The 17,926-nt window shown below is 55.7% G+C and overlaps 1 protein-coding gene across 1 annotated transcript in view; it reads left to right on the forward strand.

The window, feature by feature from the left end:
- The window catches only part of FAM102A (family with sequence similarity 102 member A), a 36,351-nt gene that overhangs the window by 14,105 nt on the left and 4,320 nt on the right, over window positions 1–17,926 (forward strand). Inside the window, exons 2-9 of the mRNA XM_032634444.1 lie at window positions 9,758–9,878; window positions 10,072–10,101; window positions 12,630–12,746; window positions 14,496–14,542; window positions 14,699–14,853; window positions 16,954–17,058; window positions 17,146–17,341; window positions 17,805–17,926. Of these exons, the coding sequence (XP_032490335.1) occupies window positions 9,758–9,878; window positions 10,072–10,101; window positions 12,630–12,746; window positions 14,496–14,542; window positions 14,699–14,853; window positions 16,954–17,058; window positions 17,146–17,341; window positions 17,805–17,926 (893 nt within the window). The remainder of the gene's footprint in view (window positions 1–9,757; window positions 9,879–10,071; window positions 10,102–12,629; window positions 12,747–14,495; window positions 14,543–14,698; window positions 14,854–16,953; window positions 17,059–17,145; window positions 17,342–17,804) is intronic.

A 17,926-nucleotide genomic window follows, 5' to 3' on the forward strand; every position in this document is an offset into this window, starting at 1 on the left:
AGGGGCCCCAGATGGTCCCTGTCTGTGAGGACCCTGCGGGCCGTGGGCAGCCTGTGGCCAGGAGGTGGATCCCATGGAATTGACCCCTCATCAGCTGCGTGGTGGAGACCGGGGGGTGCTAAAGCTCTGAGATCTTGCTGCAGTTCCTGGGCAGTGAGGCTGGTCTGGGCCAGGTGATAGGGATGTGGCAGTGAGCCACCCTCGGGGAACCATGGAACCCGGACTCTGGGGTGGCCTTTTGCTGGGAGTCCCAAACTTCCCCATCTGAGAGGCCGAGGATGGTGGCTCACTTCAACCTGGTCTGCTGCTCTTCACAGCCTTTGAGGCATCTTGAGTTGTTGGGGCCCTGAGAAGAAGCATTCCCTCCTCCCAGGTGTCCACTTACCTTCCTGCTTCTGAAGGGAACCAACATGGGGAAGAGGTGAAGGTGTGGCCTTGGGTCAGCATCCAACCCTATTGTTCTGTCCAGCCTTGCTTGGGCTTGTTCTGCCCTTCTCTGGACCTCAGTTTCTTCATCTATAAAATGGGAATGATAATGGCACATACCTCCTAGGATTGTGGTAGTTGCTCATGTCTATAAAACACATGCCCTGTAGAACAAGCTCAATGAACAGGACTGGGTTTTACTGTTGATTAATTAAAGATGAACCTGGGAGGCAGGAGCGAGTGTTCTAGAGCGAGGGTCCTGCTCTGTGCAGCTCTGTCTTGAGCTGTGGGGAGGCAGTGGTGGCAGATAGGTGCCATCTGTGTGGGGCCCCGACGGTGGCCAGCTGCCTTTCTGAGTCACTGACACATGGTAGGGCAGGTGCTAGAAAGATGTGGCTACTACACACCCATCGTGCCGGTAGAATTCTTTACATTGCCTCTCTGGGTGAGCAGTGGAGAAAGGAGCTGGACACGGCACCGCAGGGTCACGCGACAGCCCCACGCGTTGGGTAGTGTCACCCTTTCACAGATGAAGTCCAGGCTCCCGGTGGTGGGCCTCCGGGTCACTCATGCAGCCCTACCCTTACCTGCCTGATTACCCCCCTCCCCCCCGGCCTTCTCTTGCCTCTTCCTGAGAGCCACCTCCTTCCTTCTGGGTCTTCCCACCACCCGGGCCATCTCCCCGCGTCTTCACCCAGCCAACCACAGCCTAGAGGTCCCAGCTATGGCGTCACTGCCCCGACCAAGTCAGGCCCCCAGTCTGTTCCGCTTCCTCGCAGCCCCTTCCATTTCCTTGGAGGCTGGCGGCAGTTGTCAGTTGCTTTTTTTGTGAGTCTGTCTCCCCGCTCGGCCGGGGGCTCCTGAGGAGGTCTGCTCCCGTTGTGTCCCCACACCCACGTGGGCCTGGCACCGAGCCGGCGTCCACAGTGAGGCTTTGTGGATGCATCACAGAGGCCCTGGTTGGGATCTGGGGCCAGGGGAGCTCCGAGGGAGACACCAGCCTGGTAAGATGCTCTGCTCTATTTCAGGACAACCCAGAAAGAGCCGAATTCTGCCAGCGGGCTGTGGTGGGTGGAGAGGGCTCGCCCTGCCTCTCTGGGATTTGGACATCTAATTGTGTATCTTAAAGCTAAAAACGAAACTCCCCTGAAAACCCAGTCTCTGTAATTACCTATCCCTGGCAGCATGGAGCTGGGGACTCAAGCCCTGAAACCCCAGGCTAGGGAGGCCATCTTCATCTCTTACCAAGGGGCGCCCGGTCCTGCCGGGAGGGTGAGTGTGGGCCCAGGCCTTGAATCAGGCAGATGGGCATTCACATCCCTTTGCTTTTGACCAGCTCTTCTAACCTCACACCCTTTTCTCATTTTTCAATTTCAAGTTCAATTACAGAAACAGTTCTTGGACAGACACAAAGACAGTGGCCCTGCGAATGGTTCCTCACCCCACCTTAGCCAGACCGGCTCCGAGCTCCCTCCCTCCTTCAGCCATTGTCTCCTCCTGCCCCTTTGCAGGTGGAGCAAGCCGGCTTGGGAGCCCGGAGTCCAGGGCTCTGGACGGTGTCCTCTCTGGGCTTGGTGCCGTCATCTTTACATTTCAGTTCTCGGCACATCCTGAGCCACATTAGCAGGGCAAGCGGGGGTTGGGGTGGGGGGCGGATGCACAGTCCTGTGTGTTCTTAATGAGCATCTTCTTGATGATTTTTCGTCAGCGATGCTCATTCGTTGTAATTTTTTCACGCTCTTCCTCTTTCTGGCTCACTGCACCTGGGGAGTTGGGGAATGTATGCAGAGATCCATGTTTCCCACAGAGGCCCTGTCCCTGCCCCCGGGGCCACAGTCCGTCGAGGTCATGGCTGGTGCCAAGCGGTGCTCAGCTTTCAGGATCCCGGTCGCCCTTCAGGGCTCTTGGCAGCGCTGCACTGGGCCTTTGCTGTTCCTGGGGTGGCTTTTTGGCCTCTAGCCTCCTTGTGCCTTCTTTTTTTAATAAATTTATCTATTTATATATATTTTTGGCCGCTTTGGCTCTTCGTTGCTGCGCGAGGGCTTTCTCTAGTTGCGGTGAGCGGGGGCTATTCTTTGTTGTGGTGTGCGGGCTTTTCATTGCGGTGGCTTCTCTTGTTGCGGAGCACGGGCTCTAGGCGCACAGACTTCGGTAGTTGTGGCGCACGGGCTCAGTAGTTGTGGCTCGTGAGCTCTAGACCGTAGGCTCAGTAGTCGTGGTGCACGGGCTTAGTTGCCCCACGGCATGTGGGATCTTCCCGGACCAGGGCTCGAACCCATGTTCCCTGCATTGGCAGGCGGATTCTTAATGACTGCGCCACCAGGGAAGCCCCTCCTAAGCCTCTCCTTGTGCCTTCTTAAACATGTCAGGCATATTCCCACCTCAGGGCCTTTGCACTGACTGTTCCTCATGCCTGGACTGCTCTTCCCCCAGGCGTCTGTGTGGGTCACTCTCTCACCCCCTTTGGCTCTTTGCTCAGATGTCACCTTCCCATTAACACCTTCCCTGGCCGTCTTTCCCTCAGGCGCCCCCAACCCAGGCACTGCCTGCCTCCTTCCCTGTTCCTTTTTCCTCCATAGCACTTAGCACCATCTTGTGTGTTTGCTTTATTTTGTCTGTCTCCTTCCTGCTGCCAGACTATAAGCCCCTTGAAGGCAGGAATTTCTGTTTTGTTCACTATTTATGTCCCTAGGGCCTTCAGTAGTACCTGGCACCTAATTAGGGCATAGTAAAAGGTTTTTGAATGAATCAAGTCCCTGAGATTCCCTCAAACCTGGCCTGGCAAGCTCCCACCTAGGGCTCATGGTCCCCTGCTTGGCGTCTTAATTCCTGTCTTTTTTTTTAAATGAATGCCCCCTCACCCCGACCCCTGAGCCTGTGCTCATCTTTCATCTCCCCCCATTATCCCTGCCCTGTGCCTGAGACCCCATACCACCTGACTGAGGGTGCCCAGCTTCCTCTCTTCAGAGGGCTCTGGAGGCGGCTGCAGGGCTGAGTCCTGGCTGTGCCATCTCTGGCTCTGGACACAGATGGGCCTGGAGTCAAGACCGGGCTCTGCTCCTCACCACCCTGTAGCTGTGAGTGAGTTTCTCAGCCTTTCTGGGCCTCATTTTCCTCATCTGTAAAGTGGGCCATGATAACACCCAACTTGCAGCGTTCAGGAGTTCCAGGCAACACACAGTAGGCCCACAGGGAATGGCCACTGCTGGGGTGTTTGTTTTTATCCTTACTGTGACCTCCTGGGTGGGCCAGGGCGAGGCTCTGAGCTTCTTCCCATGGGAGTGGTGGCATTTAAGAGCGTGTGTTTAGAGCCCTGTGGAAACATGAGGGAGGCCCAGGGCTGATCCCGTGAGCCCTGCCCCTGCCCACCTTCCCACAGCGGGAGAGGAAACAGCCTGTTACCTGAGCCTGGGAGGGCTCTGCATGGCTTTCTCTGGCCAGGCCTGCAGGAACCACGGTCAAGCAGGCTTCCTGGCCGGGTGTTCCCAGGGCAGACTCACAAAGGGGAAGGGAGAGAGCCCACAATTCGATATCGGCTTTTGTTCCCAGACACTAATCCTAATTCTTCTGGGTGTTTCAACACGCCCAGCACTGTGAGCTTCCTCCTCAGGCTCCAGCAGCTGCTTCCAACTCCTGGCTGGCTCGAGCAAGTGGAGGGGGTGGGCGGAGATCTGAGGGTCCACATGGGAGCCCTGGCCGGCCCCTAGCTTTCCCTGCTTTCAGGCTTGGGCCTTTGGCTGCTTGGGAAGTATTCTGCTCTTTTCACCCTTCCATTCACCTCCTCAGGGCTGCTTTCAGCCTCTGCCTAAAACCGGAATCCATAATGGTGAGACAGAGGCACTGTCAGAGGAAGATTCAAAGTTCTCACCACGGTCCAGCATGACCTACCCCTGTTCCCTCGACAACCTCGTCCCCTCTGCTCCCCTCCCCAGTCCCCTTCAGCCGCTGGCCCCCATGCTGCTTCTCCACTTGCTAAGCTTGTTTCTACCTCAGGGCCTTTGCACTTGCTGTTCATGCATCAGGACAGCTCTTCCCCCAGGAATGCTCAGCCCACATCCTCACTTCACTCCAGACCTTGCTCAGACGTCACTGCCAAAGGGCTTTCCCTAACCACCTACCCAAAGTAGCAGCCCCCACCTTCTCATCTCTATCCAGTACTCCCTACCCACCTTCCTTGTTCTGTTTTCTCCATTTTTCTCTCTTTATTTGAACTACCATGTTTTCGTTTTGGTAACAGCTTTATTAAGACGTAATTCACAGACCACACAATTCACCCATTTAAAGTGTACAATTTGGGGGCTTCCGTGGTGGCACAGTAGTTAAGAATCCGCCTGCCAACACAGGGGACGTGAGTTCAAGCCCTGGTCTGGAAAGATCCCACATGCTGCAGAGCAACTAAGCCCGTACGCCACAACTACTGAACCTGCGCTCTAGAGCCCACGAGCCACAACTACTGAGCCTGCACGCCACAACTACTGAAGCCCGCGCGCCTATAGCCCGTGCTCCGCAACAAGAGAAGCCACTGCAATGAGAAGCCCGTGCACCGCGACGAAGAGTAGTCCCCGCTCGCCGCAACTAGAGAAAGCCCGTGTGCAGCAGCAAAGACCCAACAAAAATAAATTAAAAAAAAAAAAGTGTACAGTTTGGTAGTTTTTAGTATATTCACAGAGTTGTGTGACCATCACCACAGTCAATTTTAGAACATTTTCATCACCCCAGAAAGAAACTCCATACCCATTAGCAGTCGTTCCCATTTTTTCCCAGCTCCCCCATCCCCTGGCAATCATCGGTCTTTCTGTCTCTTATGGATTTGCCTATTCTGGGCATTTCATAGAAATGGAATCATACAATGTATAGTTCTTTGTGACTGGCTTCTTTCACTTAGCATAATGTTTTCAAGGTTAATTCACATTGTAGCATGTTTAGGTGCTCAGTTTCTTTTGATTGCTGAATAATATTCCATTGTATGGATATACCACATTTTATGTATCCATTCACCAGTTGATGGACATCTGGGTTGCTTTCACTTTTTGGCTATTATGAATAATGCTGCTGCGTACATTTGTGTACAAGTTTTTGTGTGGGCATATGCTTCATTTCTTTTGGGTATATACCTAGGAGTAGAATTGCTGAGTCATAGGTAACTCTATGGTTAACCTTTTGAGGAACTGCCAGACTGTTTTCCAAAGCAGCTGCACCAGTTTACGTTCCTACCGGCAGTGCGCGAGGGTTCCAATTTCTCCCCATCCTCATCAACACTTATTATCTGTCTTGATTATAGCCATTTTAGTGGGTGTGAAGTGGTAACTTGTTATATAGTTTTGATTTGTGTTTCCCTGTTAGTTAATGATGTTGAGCATCTTCTCATGTGCTTATTGGCCATTTATATATCTTTTTTGGAGAAATGTCTGTTCAGATCATTTACCAATTTTTAAATTGGGTTATTTGTCTTTATTATTGAGTTGTAAGTGCTCTATATATTCTAGCTACAAGTCTCATATATGATTTGCAAATATTTTCTTTCATTCTGTGGGTTGTCTTCACTATTTATTTATTTATTTATTTTGCGGTACGCGGGCCTCTCACTGTTGTGGCCTCTCCCATTGCGGAGCACAGGCTCCAGATGCGCAGGCTCAGCGGCCATGGCTCACGGGCCCAGCCGCTCTGCGGCATGTGGGATCTTCCCAGACCGGGGCGCAAACTCGTGTCGCCTGCATCGGCAGGTGGACTCTCAACCACTGCGCCACCAGGGAAGCCCGTCTTCACTATTTTGACGGTGTTCTTTGAATCACAAAGATTTAAAAATTTTTATGAAGTTCAAAATATCTATATTTTTCTTTTGTTGCTTGTACTTTTGGTGTCATATCTAAGAAACTGTTGCCTAATACCAGATCATGAAGAGTTACCCCTATGTTTTCTTCTAAGAATTTAATAGTTTCAGCTCTTAAACTTATGAATTACTTATTGTATACGGTATGAGAAATTGAGTCCTGCTTTATTCTTTTGCACGTGAATATCTAGGTGTCCCAGCAACGTTTGTTAAAAAGGCTGTTCTTTCCCCCATTGGCATCCTTGTTGAAAATTAACTGACCATAAATGTGAAGGTTTACTTCTGGACTCTCAATTCTATCCTATTGATCTATGAGTCTATCCTTATGCCAGAACCACTCTTTCTTGATTATTGTAGCTTTGTAGAAGTTCTGCATTCAAGACATGTGAATCCCTTCTTATGTTCTACTTTCTCTAGATTGTTTTGATTATTCTGGTCCTTTGAACTTCTAAGATTTAGGATCAACTTGTCAATTTTCTGCAGAGAAGCCAGCCGAGATTTTGATAGGGATCATATTGAATTTTTAGATCAATTTGGGTGTATTATCTTTTTTTGTGTGTGTGTGGCTGTGTTGGATCTTTGTTGCTGCATGCAGGCTTTCTCTAGTTGCAGCAAGCAGGGGCTGTTCTTCGTTGCTGTGCATGGGCTTCTCATTGCGGTGGCTTCTCTTGTTGCGGAGCACGGGCTCTAGGCGCGCAGGCTTCAGTAGTTGTAGCACGCGGGCTCAGTAGTTGTGGCTGGCGGGCTCTAGAGCGCAGGCTCGGTAGTTGGGACGCACGGGCTTAGTTGCTCCGCGGCATGTGGGATCTTCCCGGACCGGGGCTCGAACCCGTGTCCCCTGCATTGGCAGGCGGATTCTTAACCACTGCACCACCAGGGAAGCACGGGAGTATTATCATCTTAACAATATTAAATATTTCAGTCCACGACTGTGGGATGTCTTTCCATTTATTTAGATCTTCTTGAATTTCTTTCAGCAATGTAGTTTGTAGTTTTCCAGAGTATACGTTTTGTACTTCTTTTGTTAAATTTATTCTTTTTGATACTATTGTAAATGAAATTGTTTTCTTCATTTCATTGTGGATGTTCACTAGTACTGTATATAGAAATAACTGATTTTTGTATATTGCAACCTGGCTGAACTCATGTATTCTAATAGTTTTTTTACTGGTTTCCTTAGGATTTTCTACATACAAGATTAAGTCATCTGCCAAAAGAGGTAGTTTTCGTTCTTCCTTCCCACTCCCAGCAAAATGTAAGCTAGTCATTGCTGTGGCCCCAGTGCATAGAACAGGGACTGGCACACGACTGGTGCTCAATTATTTGAATGAATGAATGAGGCTGGGTCAGATGACGCTCCAGCCCAGGGTTCCCACTCCTCCTTTGGCACCTGCTTCCTGAGGGTCCCTGCCCATGTCCACTGGCAGGTTGGGAGCTCTCCCTTCCTCCCCCTCATCTCTAGCCCTGACCTTTTCTGTTTGTCCCCAGTCTGTGGGGGTTGCTGGAGCTCACCTTCCTAACAGGGTCAGAGCATTTTGGTGATTGGCCCCAGCCCAAGTTGCACAGTGAGTGTGAGGCTGCGAGCCCAGGTCTGCCCGACAGAGTCCTGTTGCTTCTTGTCACAGCCCTGGCAGGATGTGGGGAAGCCTTGGTCCCATCCTCAAAGACTTGTGGGGCTAGGAGGGAGCTCCTCATAGAGGCTTGGCTCGGGCGCTTTCATCGGCCGAGAAACCAAGAGTATGTTTGTTCCTCACTCATGCGATTCCCTCTGCCAGGAACCATCTCCCCGCTTGCTACTCCCCCCTCTTCATTTGGGTCTGAGCCTGAATGCCACCTCCCTGCAGCCAGTCACCTTCCCTGACTCACCCCTTCCCCCACCCTGTCCCGGTGACACTGAGTCATCAGTGGGGTGACTGTCAGATGTCAGTCTGTGAATCAAGTCCACCACAGCATCCAGCACCTGGCACATACTTGGGACTCAGAGACATGGGTAGACGCCTCGGGTGCAGATTAGGGCGCTGCTGGCTCCACAACCCCAGGGGGTTCTGTCTGCCAGGCTTTCCCGAGCCCCTGACCCGTGAACCACGGTGATGGCTGAGCGCTCTGACTCTGCAGTTGGACCGTCCTGAGTTCAGATCCTGCTTTGTCCATCACTGGGGGTGTGACCTTGGGTGGTCTCCGGGAGCCTCAGTGCCCTCAGCTGTAGAAGGGGTGGCACAGAGTCTCCTTCCAGGGTTGCCGTGAGAAGCAGGCCAGCCCGTGTTCAGGAGATGCTCAACCTGTGCTGACCCTCCGCCCACCGGCCCCCGTCTGGCCATTAACCCGAGCCCCTGCGGTCTCCAGGGTGTGGAGCGGTCACTTCCTCAGCTGTCCACTCGCCGTTCCTGTTAGGTGGGATGAGGCTGGAGATCATGTCTCGTACGCCTGCCCCTCCCTTCCTGAGCGCGTCCTGCCGTGGCAGGGGGGCTCATTTCCACCATGTGCCGCTGCCACCCCCGGGGCCCACTGGCCCCTGAGGCAGCTGGAGAGGCTCGGTGGACTGCTCCCACTGGCTCCCACTCACCCCCAGGGCACAGGGCGCCTCCCCAGTGGGGGGGGGGTGCTGAATTGGTGGGCTTGGTCGTGCTCCTCAGGTCCAGGAGGCGCTCCAGGGGCTGGAGGTCCAGCACCCCCTCCCCGACCCTGCCCTGACCCAGCGGGGAGGGTTGAGCACGTGACACCAGAGCCAGGCTGCCTGGGTTCAAGTCCCTGTTCTGCTCTGCCAGTGGTGGGCCTCGGGCCGGGGTCTTAGCCCTAGAGCTCCCGGTTTCTTTGAACGTGGGCTTGGACTACAGGTAGTAGCTGCCCCAGACGGTTGCTGGGAGGGTTAGCGTGACCTTGGATCGCCAGCACTTGGAGAAGGCTCCTGTGGCAGCTGGTTTTGTGAAGTGCTTTGGGGGGTGCCTGGCGCACAGAAGTACCGTATGAGCGTTAGCTGTTGTTATTATTATCATTGTTATTATTGCTGGTGAAGAAGGGGGCTCTGGAGCCAGGCGGCACTGGGCTGAGGGCCAGCTGTTTCCTGGCTGGGCAGGACTGGGCAGTTTATCTAGCCTCAGTTTCTTCGTCTGTAAAAAGGGCTGGGAGTCCATCCTGGGAGCACCGTTGTGAGGCTCACTTGAGATGGCCAATGGCAGTCCAGCTGGAGGGAGGTAATGGCAGCCAAAGGAGCTACCCGAGACCCCAGAGCAAGGTTGGGGGTGGGACAGGCAGTGCTGGAAACAGACAGCTGCCCCCAGCCTGATCTCACCCTCGCCTTGTGTTTTTTCATTTTTTATTTTTATGTTTTTGTCGTTTTTTTTATAACACGTACACAAGCAGATTCTTGTTATGAAAATACAGTCACTTTGTGATACAAAGTGAAAAGTGAGAGTTTCCCTCCCTGTCCCAAAGGGAGCAGGGCCCTCACGTCCCTAAAAGTGGACCCTGCACCCTTGCACTCACTGTCCCTCTGATCCGCAGGGAGGAGGTGCAAGAGAACTGTGTGCGGTGGCGGAAGAGGTTCACCTTCGTGTGTAAGATGAGTGCCAACCCGGCCACCGGCCTGCTGGACCCCTGCATCTTCCGTGTATCGGTGCGCAAGGTGAGAGGCCAGGGGGCGCTGGTAGGGCCACTGGGCTGCTGGCTTTAGGCCCATGCCCTGAGTGAGTCAGTCAACCCCTTTTCTTGTCCCTCTTCCCTGGGAGTCAGATTGGGGGGTGGGGTGGACTGGGGAGACCCATGAGGTCCCTGGGATCCCCTAGTCATCCTGCTGCCTTTGTCTGTTTCCCATGCAGGAGCTGAAAGGTGGGAAGGCTTACTCCAAGGTAAGCGGGGCCATGTGAAGGGGCGGCGGGCTGGGACGGGATGGGTGGATGGGACAGGCATGAGAGAAGCTCCTAGACGAACCTCCACCCGCCTCTCTTGCCCCAAACAGAAGGCGCCCTGCCCTCCATGAGATGTGTTATTTTTTTGAAATATCTTTTTATTTTTAATTTATTTTTGGCTGTGTTGGGTCTTCGTTGCTGCGAAGAGTTGTGGCTCACAGGCTCTAGAGCGCAGGCTCAGTAGTTGTGGCGCACGGGCTTAGTTGCTTCTCGGCATGTGGGATCTTCCCGGACCGGGGCTCGAACCCGTGTCCCCTGCACTGGCAGGCGGATTCTTAACCTCTACACCACCAGGGAAGTCCCAATTTTTTTGAAATATCTTTATTGATAGTCTTTGCACTTAACATAAAGGCAGTGGATGCTTGTTGCAGCACAAATGGGACAGAGGTTTTCAGAGTGAAAGGGTGGTTTCCACCCTGTTTCTCTCTAGGCCTCCTCCTCAGACTCCACCATTTTGATTTGTTAGGGTCTTTCCAGACCTTTTTTTTTTTTTTTTTTTTTTGTGGTACACGGGCCTGTCACTGTTGTGGCCTCTCCCATGGCGGAGCATAGGCTCCAGATGCCCAGGCTCAGCAGCCATGGCTCACAGGACCAGCCGCTCCGCGGCATGTGGGATCTTCCCGGACCGGAGCACGAACCCGTGTCCCCTGCATCGGCAGGCGGACTCTCAACCACTGCGCCACCAGGGAAGCCCTCCAGAGCTTTTAAGAAAAAAAAAAAAAAAAAAAGCATGAAATATACGTCCAGAGCAGTGAATAAAACGTGTGCATATGGTTTAGAGGATCATACAAGGCACACCCTGTGTGTACTTGTGCACACGCAGGTGATATGATATTTAAATTCACAAGAGGGACTTGTTCTAAACAGATTCTGCAACTTGGTTTTTTACTTACCAATACATCGTGGGCATGTTTTTGTGGCATCACAAATTTCCTTTTGCTGTCTAACAGCGGCGGGGCCCATCGTTTGGCTGGGTGAAGAGGGCTCGGCCAGGCCCCGCTGTTGCACATCTGTGTGGTTGCCGGGCTTTCCCTGTGCCCACAGACAGTTCAGGCCTACGCATTAAAACCTTTTCCACTGGGGAAGGTGGGGGAAGATGGCTCTGGAAGGGTTACCTCTGGCTTTGAATCAGCCTGCTCTGCCCTAAGCCCCCTTCTCGTGGGGACTCTCGCCCACCCTCTGCGGCCTGGGGAGGCGCCCAGCAGCAGGGGATGGGCTCAGTCAGTCCAGAGGGGACATGCGTCTCTGCCTCACCTCACTCTGCGTGGAGAGCCCGAGGGAGGTGCTGTGCAGGGCGTGTTCCTTCCCACCGACCAGAGCCCAGGAAGCTCAGTGGACCAGGCCTTGTACTCCGCCTTGGCCGGGGCGCTGATGCCCTCTCCAGAAGCAGAGGGCAGGGTGGCTAGAACCGGGCTGTGGAAGATGCTCTCTGAGTGGAGATTTCTCCTCCTGTTGCTGCATGTGGGTGAAGGACAGCCAGGAAAGAAACTGCTGGCAAACAGCCGGAACTCCCACCTCCTTCCCCCTCCCCCCACAAACCTGCTATGTCACATGTCAGACCTGCCAGGCCCTTCCCTTCCGTTCTTTAATCAAACCTCCACCACAGGCTCAGCTCCCCTTAATCAGAGGAGGAAGCTGAGGCCCAGAGAGGTGGTGAGACTTGACGCTGATCAGGCCTAATGTCAGTTCTGGCTCTGCCGGTTAAGGTGTGTGAGCCCCTGAGCAAGTCACTTCCCCGCTCTGAACCTTAGTTTCCTTGTCTGAAGCATGTGCCCTAAGCTCTGCAGTAGAGACTTGCATGCAGCAGGTGCTCAATAAATGTCCCTGATTGGCTTGGTTCGTCTTCCAGGTCGCCAAGCCCAGCATCCCCCCAACCTCAACCTCCAGGTCTGGCAGACTTGGCTTCCACCCAGGAGGCCTTCTCAGCTCATACACCATGTTCTCACACTTTCTTGCTTCCCTCCGCATCCCTTGCTCCCTTCTGCATCGCAGGAGCAGCTGGGAGTTCCCACCAGCCCCTCTCTCCAGCTCCCGCCAGGGTCTCCTGCTCACCCTGCAGTGCCCTCCACGCTTGCAGCCCAACGCCAAGTTCCCACGGGCCTTCCCTCCCCTCCTGTCCGCTGGCCTGGTGGCTCCCACAGCACGGCCTTGTTTCCCAGGGAACAATGCGTCTGTGTCACAGACAACAATGTCCTTTCATCTCGGGCGCTGCCCTGGTGCACGCTGGGACACGGCACAAAGGGTGCTTTGTGCAGCTCAGGGATGTGAGCTCCTGGCTTTGCCACGTTGGAGCCGCCAGCCCGGGCCTCTGTCCTTGGGTGCAGGTTATGCAACAGTCATTCTGGGCCGTGGGGCGGGCCCGAGGGCTCTGCCTCCCCTCCCCAACCACCTTGCCAAGCTAACCCTTGGGCTGCCAGCCATGCGCCCGCACTCCCCTCAGCCTCCCACCCTCTCCTCTGTCCCCACAGCTGGGCTTTGCCGACTTGAACCTGGCGGAGTTTGCAGGCTCGGGCTCCACAGTGCGCTGCTGCCTGCTGGAGGGATACGACACGAAGAACACCCGACAGGACAACTCCATCCTCAAGGTACCAGGGCTCTGCTGCCCCATCCACCCCATCCCACCAAGGGGCGGGGGCAAACGTGCTCCTTGTCAGAGTCCCCTGAACGGTTGTTAAGAATACAGGTTCTCACCCCAGACAGGCAGTGAGAGACATTGGGAAAGACGTGGGCCCTGGGGTCGGGAAAGCACCATCGAAGGCCTGACTCAGGCACTGGCCTCAGTTTCCCCATCCATAATCAGGGTCAGGGGTGGACCCAATAGTCTCTTTAACGCTTTGGTGAGCACTTTCGGTGAGCTCAGCATGGCTGAGTGCTTACCACCCGTTATCTCGTGGTTTCTGACAACAGCCCCGTGGGGTGTGGTATCTATCATTGGCCCCAGTTTTGCACCGCAGGGGGCTGAGGCGCAGAGGTTCGATCATCCGCCTGGGTCACAAGCAGAGCTGGTACTTGAGCCTGCAGTCCAGCTCCTAACCACTGCCCACACGCTATGAGGCAGCCTGAGCTCCCAGAGCATCAGTGAGCAGATGGACTGCCATCCCCGGACCTGGCAGAGCCGGGCAGCTGCTCAGAGGGCCCAGCCATGGGAAAGCTTCCAGCCGGGGCATCACCCTCCCCCCAGGCAGCTGCCTCTTTGGCCTCTTGGGACAGAGGTATCTGGGCATCCACTGCCAGCATGCCTCTCTTCCTCGTCCCCACACCCTTCCACCTGGCTGAGAAAACAGTCTTGTTGTAACCACACCTCTGTGAGCTGGCCCAGCGGGAGCGTGTTATGCCTGGCAGAGCCGGGCAAGAGGTGGCAGGCAAGGGCTCTGGGGCGTTCTGGGCCTTTTGCCGAAGAAACCAGAGGCACCTGAAAAGGTCCAGGCTAGTTGTTGCGAGAGCCAAGCCCTTTCAGCCTTGCCCCAGTGGCCCAGTGCATCCTCAGGCCAGATCAAGGCCCCAGGGGCAGGTGGCCTCCAGTTCAGGGCCATCTCCCCCACATCCTGTCTGCAGGGCCTTGAGCAGTCCCTTCCCCTGAGTCTGAGTCTCAGTTCCCTCGTCTATAGCTTGGGGCCATCACGTACTTTGTAGGTTGCTATCATGGCCAAATGAAACAATCCATTAAAAACAAAGCCTCACCCCAGCGGTCAACATTTTTGTCAGAGGTGTCCCTGTGATCTGAGCACCTCTTTCCCACCCCATCACCCCTCTGCCTGTCGCTCCGCCCCAGCCCAGATTTGGGGACCCAAACCTTGCCCTGTTTAGACCATTGCCAAAATCTTTGCCCGAGTGGATGTTACATTTCTAATGGCTTCTTGCTTTACTTTATTCAACAAACTTTCACAAGCCCCTGCCCTCTGTGTTGGAATCTGTGAACCCCTCCCCACCGCGTAGGCATCGAGAGCTTCCCTCCCACCTGCTCACCTGCTCTGAGGGCTGCGAGGGGCACAGAGGATAGAGAGTGTCTGCGGCTCCTCCCTTGAGGGCCTCACAGTCTGTCTGTGGTTTTGCAATGACAGTAGCTGACATTCCCTCCCCACTCACCCCATGCCAGGTGCCCAGCATCCTCTCCACTATTCCACGAGGTAGGCGTTAGGATCAGTTTTGTCCTCTGCACGAGGAAACTGCGCTTCACTGAAGTTTGGTGGCTTTGCCAGGGCCAGCAAGGGACAGAGATAGGATCAGAGTCCAAGTGCATCTGAAGCCAGAGCAGGGAGGGAGGCCACAGGGAGGCCGGGCGCCTGGGTGGGGGGGTGGATGGGGCGTGGCTGATTCCTCCGGCTTTTGCACAGGTCACCATTGGAATGTTCCTACTCTCTGGAGACCCCTGCTTCAAGACGTGAGTGCTGGTACAGGGTGCCGGAGGGGTGGGGGCTCTGTCCTGGACACGGGGAGGGGGGACAAGGGACTGTCCCCTCCTCCAGGCTCTTGGGTTCCCCTGTCTTCTCCGACCCCAAAGTGGGGCACTCCGGTCACACCCATCTGTCTTCCCAAGGCCGCCGTCCACTGCCAAGTCCATCTCCATCCCAGGCCAGGATTCCTCCCTGCAGCTGACGTGTAAGGGTGGCGGGACCAGCAGCGGTGGCAGTGGCACCAACTCCCTGACAGGGTCCCGGCCACCCAAGGCCCGGCCCACCATCCTCAGCTCAGGTACTGTTCCTCACATGCCCTCCCTACCCCTCCCATGGCCGAAGTCTTTTACCTCCCCATATCCCTAGGTCCCAAGGGGGATGCTTGCTGAGAAGGGAAGGCTAGTGGGATGGCGTGTACCCACCCACGCTTCCATTAGGCAGGCGTCTGAGCCCCTCCTGTGATCTGGGCTCTGTGCGTGGCCCCAGGACCACGGCAGCGCCCTGGACCGAGACTAACCGGGTCCCTGGCCTAGCAGGAGAGACGGGTGTCAATGAGACAATAAATATGTCAAATGCATGTCCACCTACAGCTGTGACGAGAGGTGTCAGAGAGACACAGAAAGTGTCCGCCTGGGGATGACCGGGGAAAGCTCCCTGAAGGGGTGTCATTTGAGCTGAATCTGGGGTGTGGTGTGCAGTGTTCCTGGCAGAGGGATGTCCTATGAGCTCCTGCTCTGGGACTGGCTGCATGACCTTGACTGGCCGTTTTGCCTCTCCAGGTCTCAGCGTCCTCCTCTGCAAAATGGGATCAGCAGTAGCAGTCACATCTTGGGTTGCTCTGGGGATGAACTGAGCAAACGTACGTGCGCGCCTCGCCTGGCCCATAGTGCATCCTCTATTTCCCAGCACGTGTTTTGTTAAATTATCATTATTACTAATATTATGAAAAATGCGAATGAGCTTGAATCCCCAGAGGAATCAGTGTGGCAATTAAGAGGGGGAGGTGGTACCAGGAGAGAAGGCTCCAGCCTGCACCACCCCCCAACCCTGGGTGCTGTGCAGGGTGAAGCAGGCCCCTCTGAGCATGGGCCTTGACCTCTGCACCCCTTCCCTGGGGGTGAGCTCAGGGCTGGGAGGACTACCCCTTAGCTGATCAGTAAGCAAGGCGGCACGCGGCGGCCCTGATTTGTGCCACAAGAGCAATTAGGGCACAGGGCCTCAGGCCCTGTTTGCTGGGTGATTCTGCCCCCAGGGGATGGGAGCAGTGAGGGACCCTCTGACCCCAAGGGCCAGCTTCCCTCCACTCCCGTTTTTCCTGCACACCCAGCCTAGTGTGGCCCAGAGCTGGGGGCTGCATGCAGGAATGGGGGCTCCCCAGCTTCATTGCTCTCTCCAGCTTCAGGGTGGGGGTCCCCAGAGGAGAGATCTGGGGACCAGGCCACTCCAGCAAATATGGGGCCTTTTGTGCAAAGTAACAGAGGTGCCTCTCCCACGGGGGGTGGGATTTGAGCCCCCACAAGCCTCTATAGCTGGTTTTCTGCCTCTCGCTCTCCCTCTTCTGCAACCCCTCAGATGTGGAGAACCTGCTGACTTGAAAAGCCATGTGGCTTTGGGTGGGGACACAGGCAGGCCTGGGGTCCATCCTATGGCCTGCGTGTGCTCATCTCCGAAGAGAGGATGGATGAGTCCTTGCTTCCTGTGTGGGTGGGGTGGGGCTACTCATGGAGCGCTGGGCAGACCCCGCCTGGTTCCCTGGAATCTCCTGCTGTCACGGCCTGAAAGTGTGTTCCCCGCCTTCCGCACCCCCTTATTCACTCCACTCCAGCTACACAGACCCAAGCCCATTCAAGCCTCAGGGCCTTTGCTTATGCCGTTCCCTCCGTCTAGAAGGCCCTTCCCCTGATGCTGCTTCCTTCTGGCTTGCTCCGTTCCACGCATCCTGAAGGTTTCGCATTAAGGCCACCTCCTCAGAGAAGCCTTCCCTGATTCCAGACTGGGTCAGACCCCCCCCCCCCCCCCCCCGCCATACGCTCCCTACTCTGCGTCATTAGCCAGTTGTGGTTAATCGTGGGTCATTTTTGTTCAACATACTTCTTTCCCACCACTGGTGCCTGTGACACCACGTCTCCTGTTCCCAGCACCCGGTAGAGCGCCCAGCGTGGAGGATGTCCCCAACAGATATTTGTGGAATGAACGAATGACCCGGGGTTCGAGTGGTGACCTGCAGCTCGGGGCAGGTTGCTGCTTCCCTGGACCTCAGCTTTTCAGTCTCTTAAATGGAAATATATAATGTGCTCTCCACCCCCCCACCCCCCACCCACCCCCCCACACTCAGTGAGAGGAGGAGCAAGGGCGAGGGCGGGCACACTGGTAACCCCTGCCCCTACCCGGCTTCCAGGGGTGCCAGAGGAGCCGGACCAGAACCTCTCCAGCCCCGAGGAGGTGTTCCACTCCGGCCACTCCCGCAACTCCAGCTACGCCAGCCAGCAGTCCAAGATCTCTGGTGAGTGCCCGCCCGGCCCCTTGCCCTTGGCCTTCCACCTTCCCCGGCCCCGGCTCCCAGTAATCAGCGTCCCCGACCGCCCCCCAGGCTACAGCACCGAGCACTCGCGCTCCTCCAGCCTCTCGGACCTGACGCACCGCCGGAACACGTCCACCAGCAGCAGCGCCTCGGGCGGCCTCAGCATAGCTGTGGAGGGTCCCGAGGGCAGCGAGCGTGAGCACCGGCCCCCCGAGAAGCCGCCGCGGCCACCCCGGCCCTCACATCTGTCGGACCGCTCGTTTCGGTAAGTCTCACCATACGTGCTCCTGGAGAGCAGACCCCGCCGGTGGCTCCCTGAGCCTCTGCTCCTCTACCTGTAACAGGGGGACAAGGGGGCCCCTGCCGCAGGGGTGTGGGCGTGGCTATTCAACCAGCTGATGCTCACAGGCGCGGCGCCCCGGCCTGGCGCGCATGCTCAGTGAGCGGTCGCTGCGTGCGGTTCAGTGTCCCCTCTGTCCCCGCCTGCTCCCTTGCTCTGCAGCCTCTCAGAGGCTGGTACTTAACCTCTCAAGGCCTCCGTGGCCTCCTGTGTAAAACCAGGTCGTAGCAGCGTCCGCACGTAGGGTTTGATGTGAGGGTGAAATGAACACAGTCTGGAGCAGCTCTCACGGGAACTTGGAGCATCCTGAGTGCTGCGGGGGCTCGGCCCTGTGTCGTCGTGCCTGTTGCTGCCCTGACTGTTGTGACTGTGCCCCGCCCCGCCCCAGGAGGAAGAAGGACTCCGTGGAGAGCCACCCGACCTGGGTGGATGACACGCGGATTGACGCTGATGACATCGTGGAGAAGATCATGCAGAGCCAGGACTTCACGGACGGCAGCAATACTGAGG

Source organism: Phocoena sinus, chromosome 6 (assembly GCF_008692025.1).
Source record: "Phocoena sinus isolate mPhoSin1 chromosome 6, mPhoSin1.pri, whole genome shotgun sequence".
NCBI classification, from domain to species: Eukaryota; Metazoa; Chordata; class Mammalia; order Artiodactyla; family Phocoenidae; genus Phocoena; species Phocoena sinus.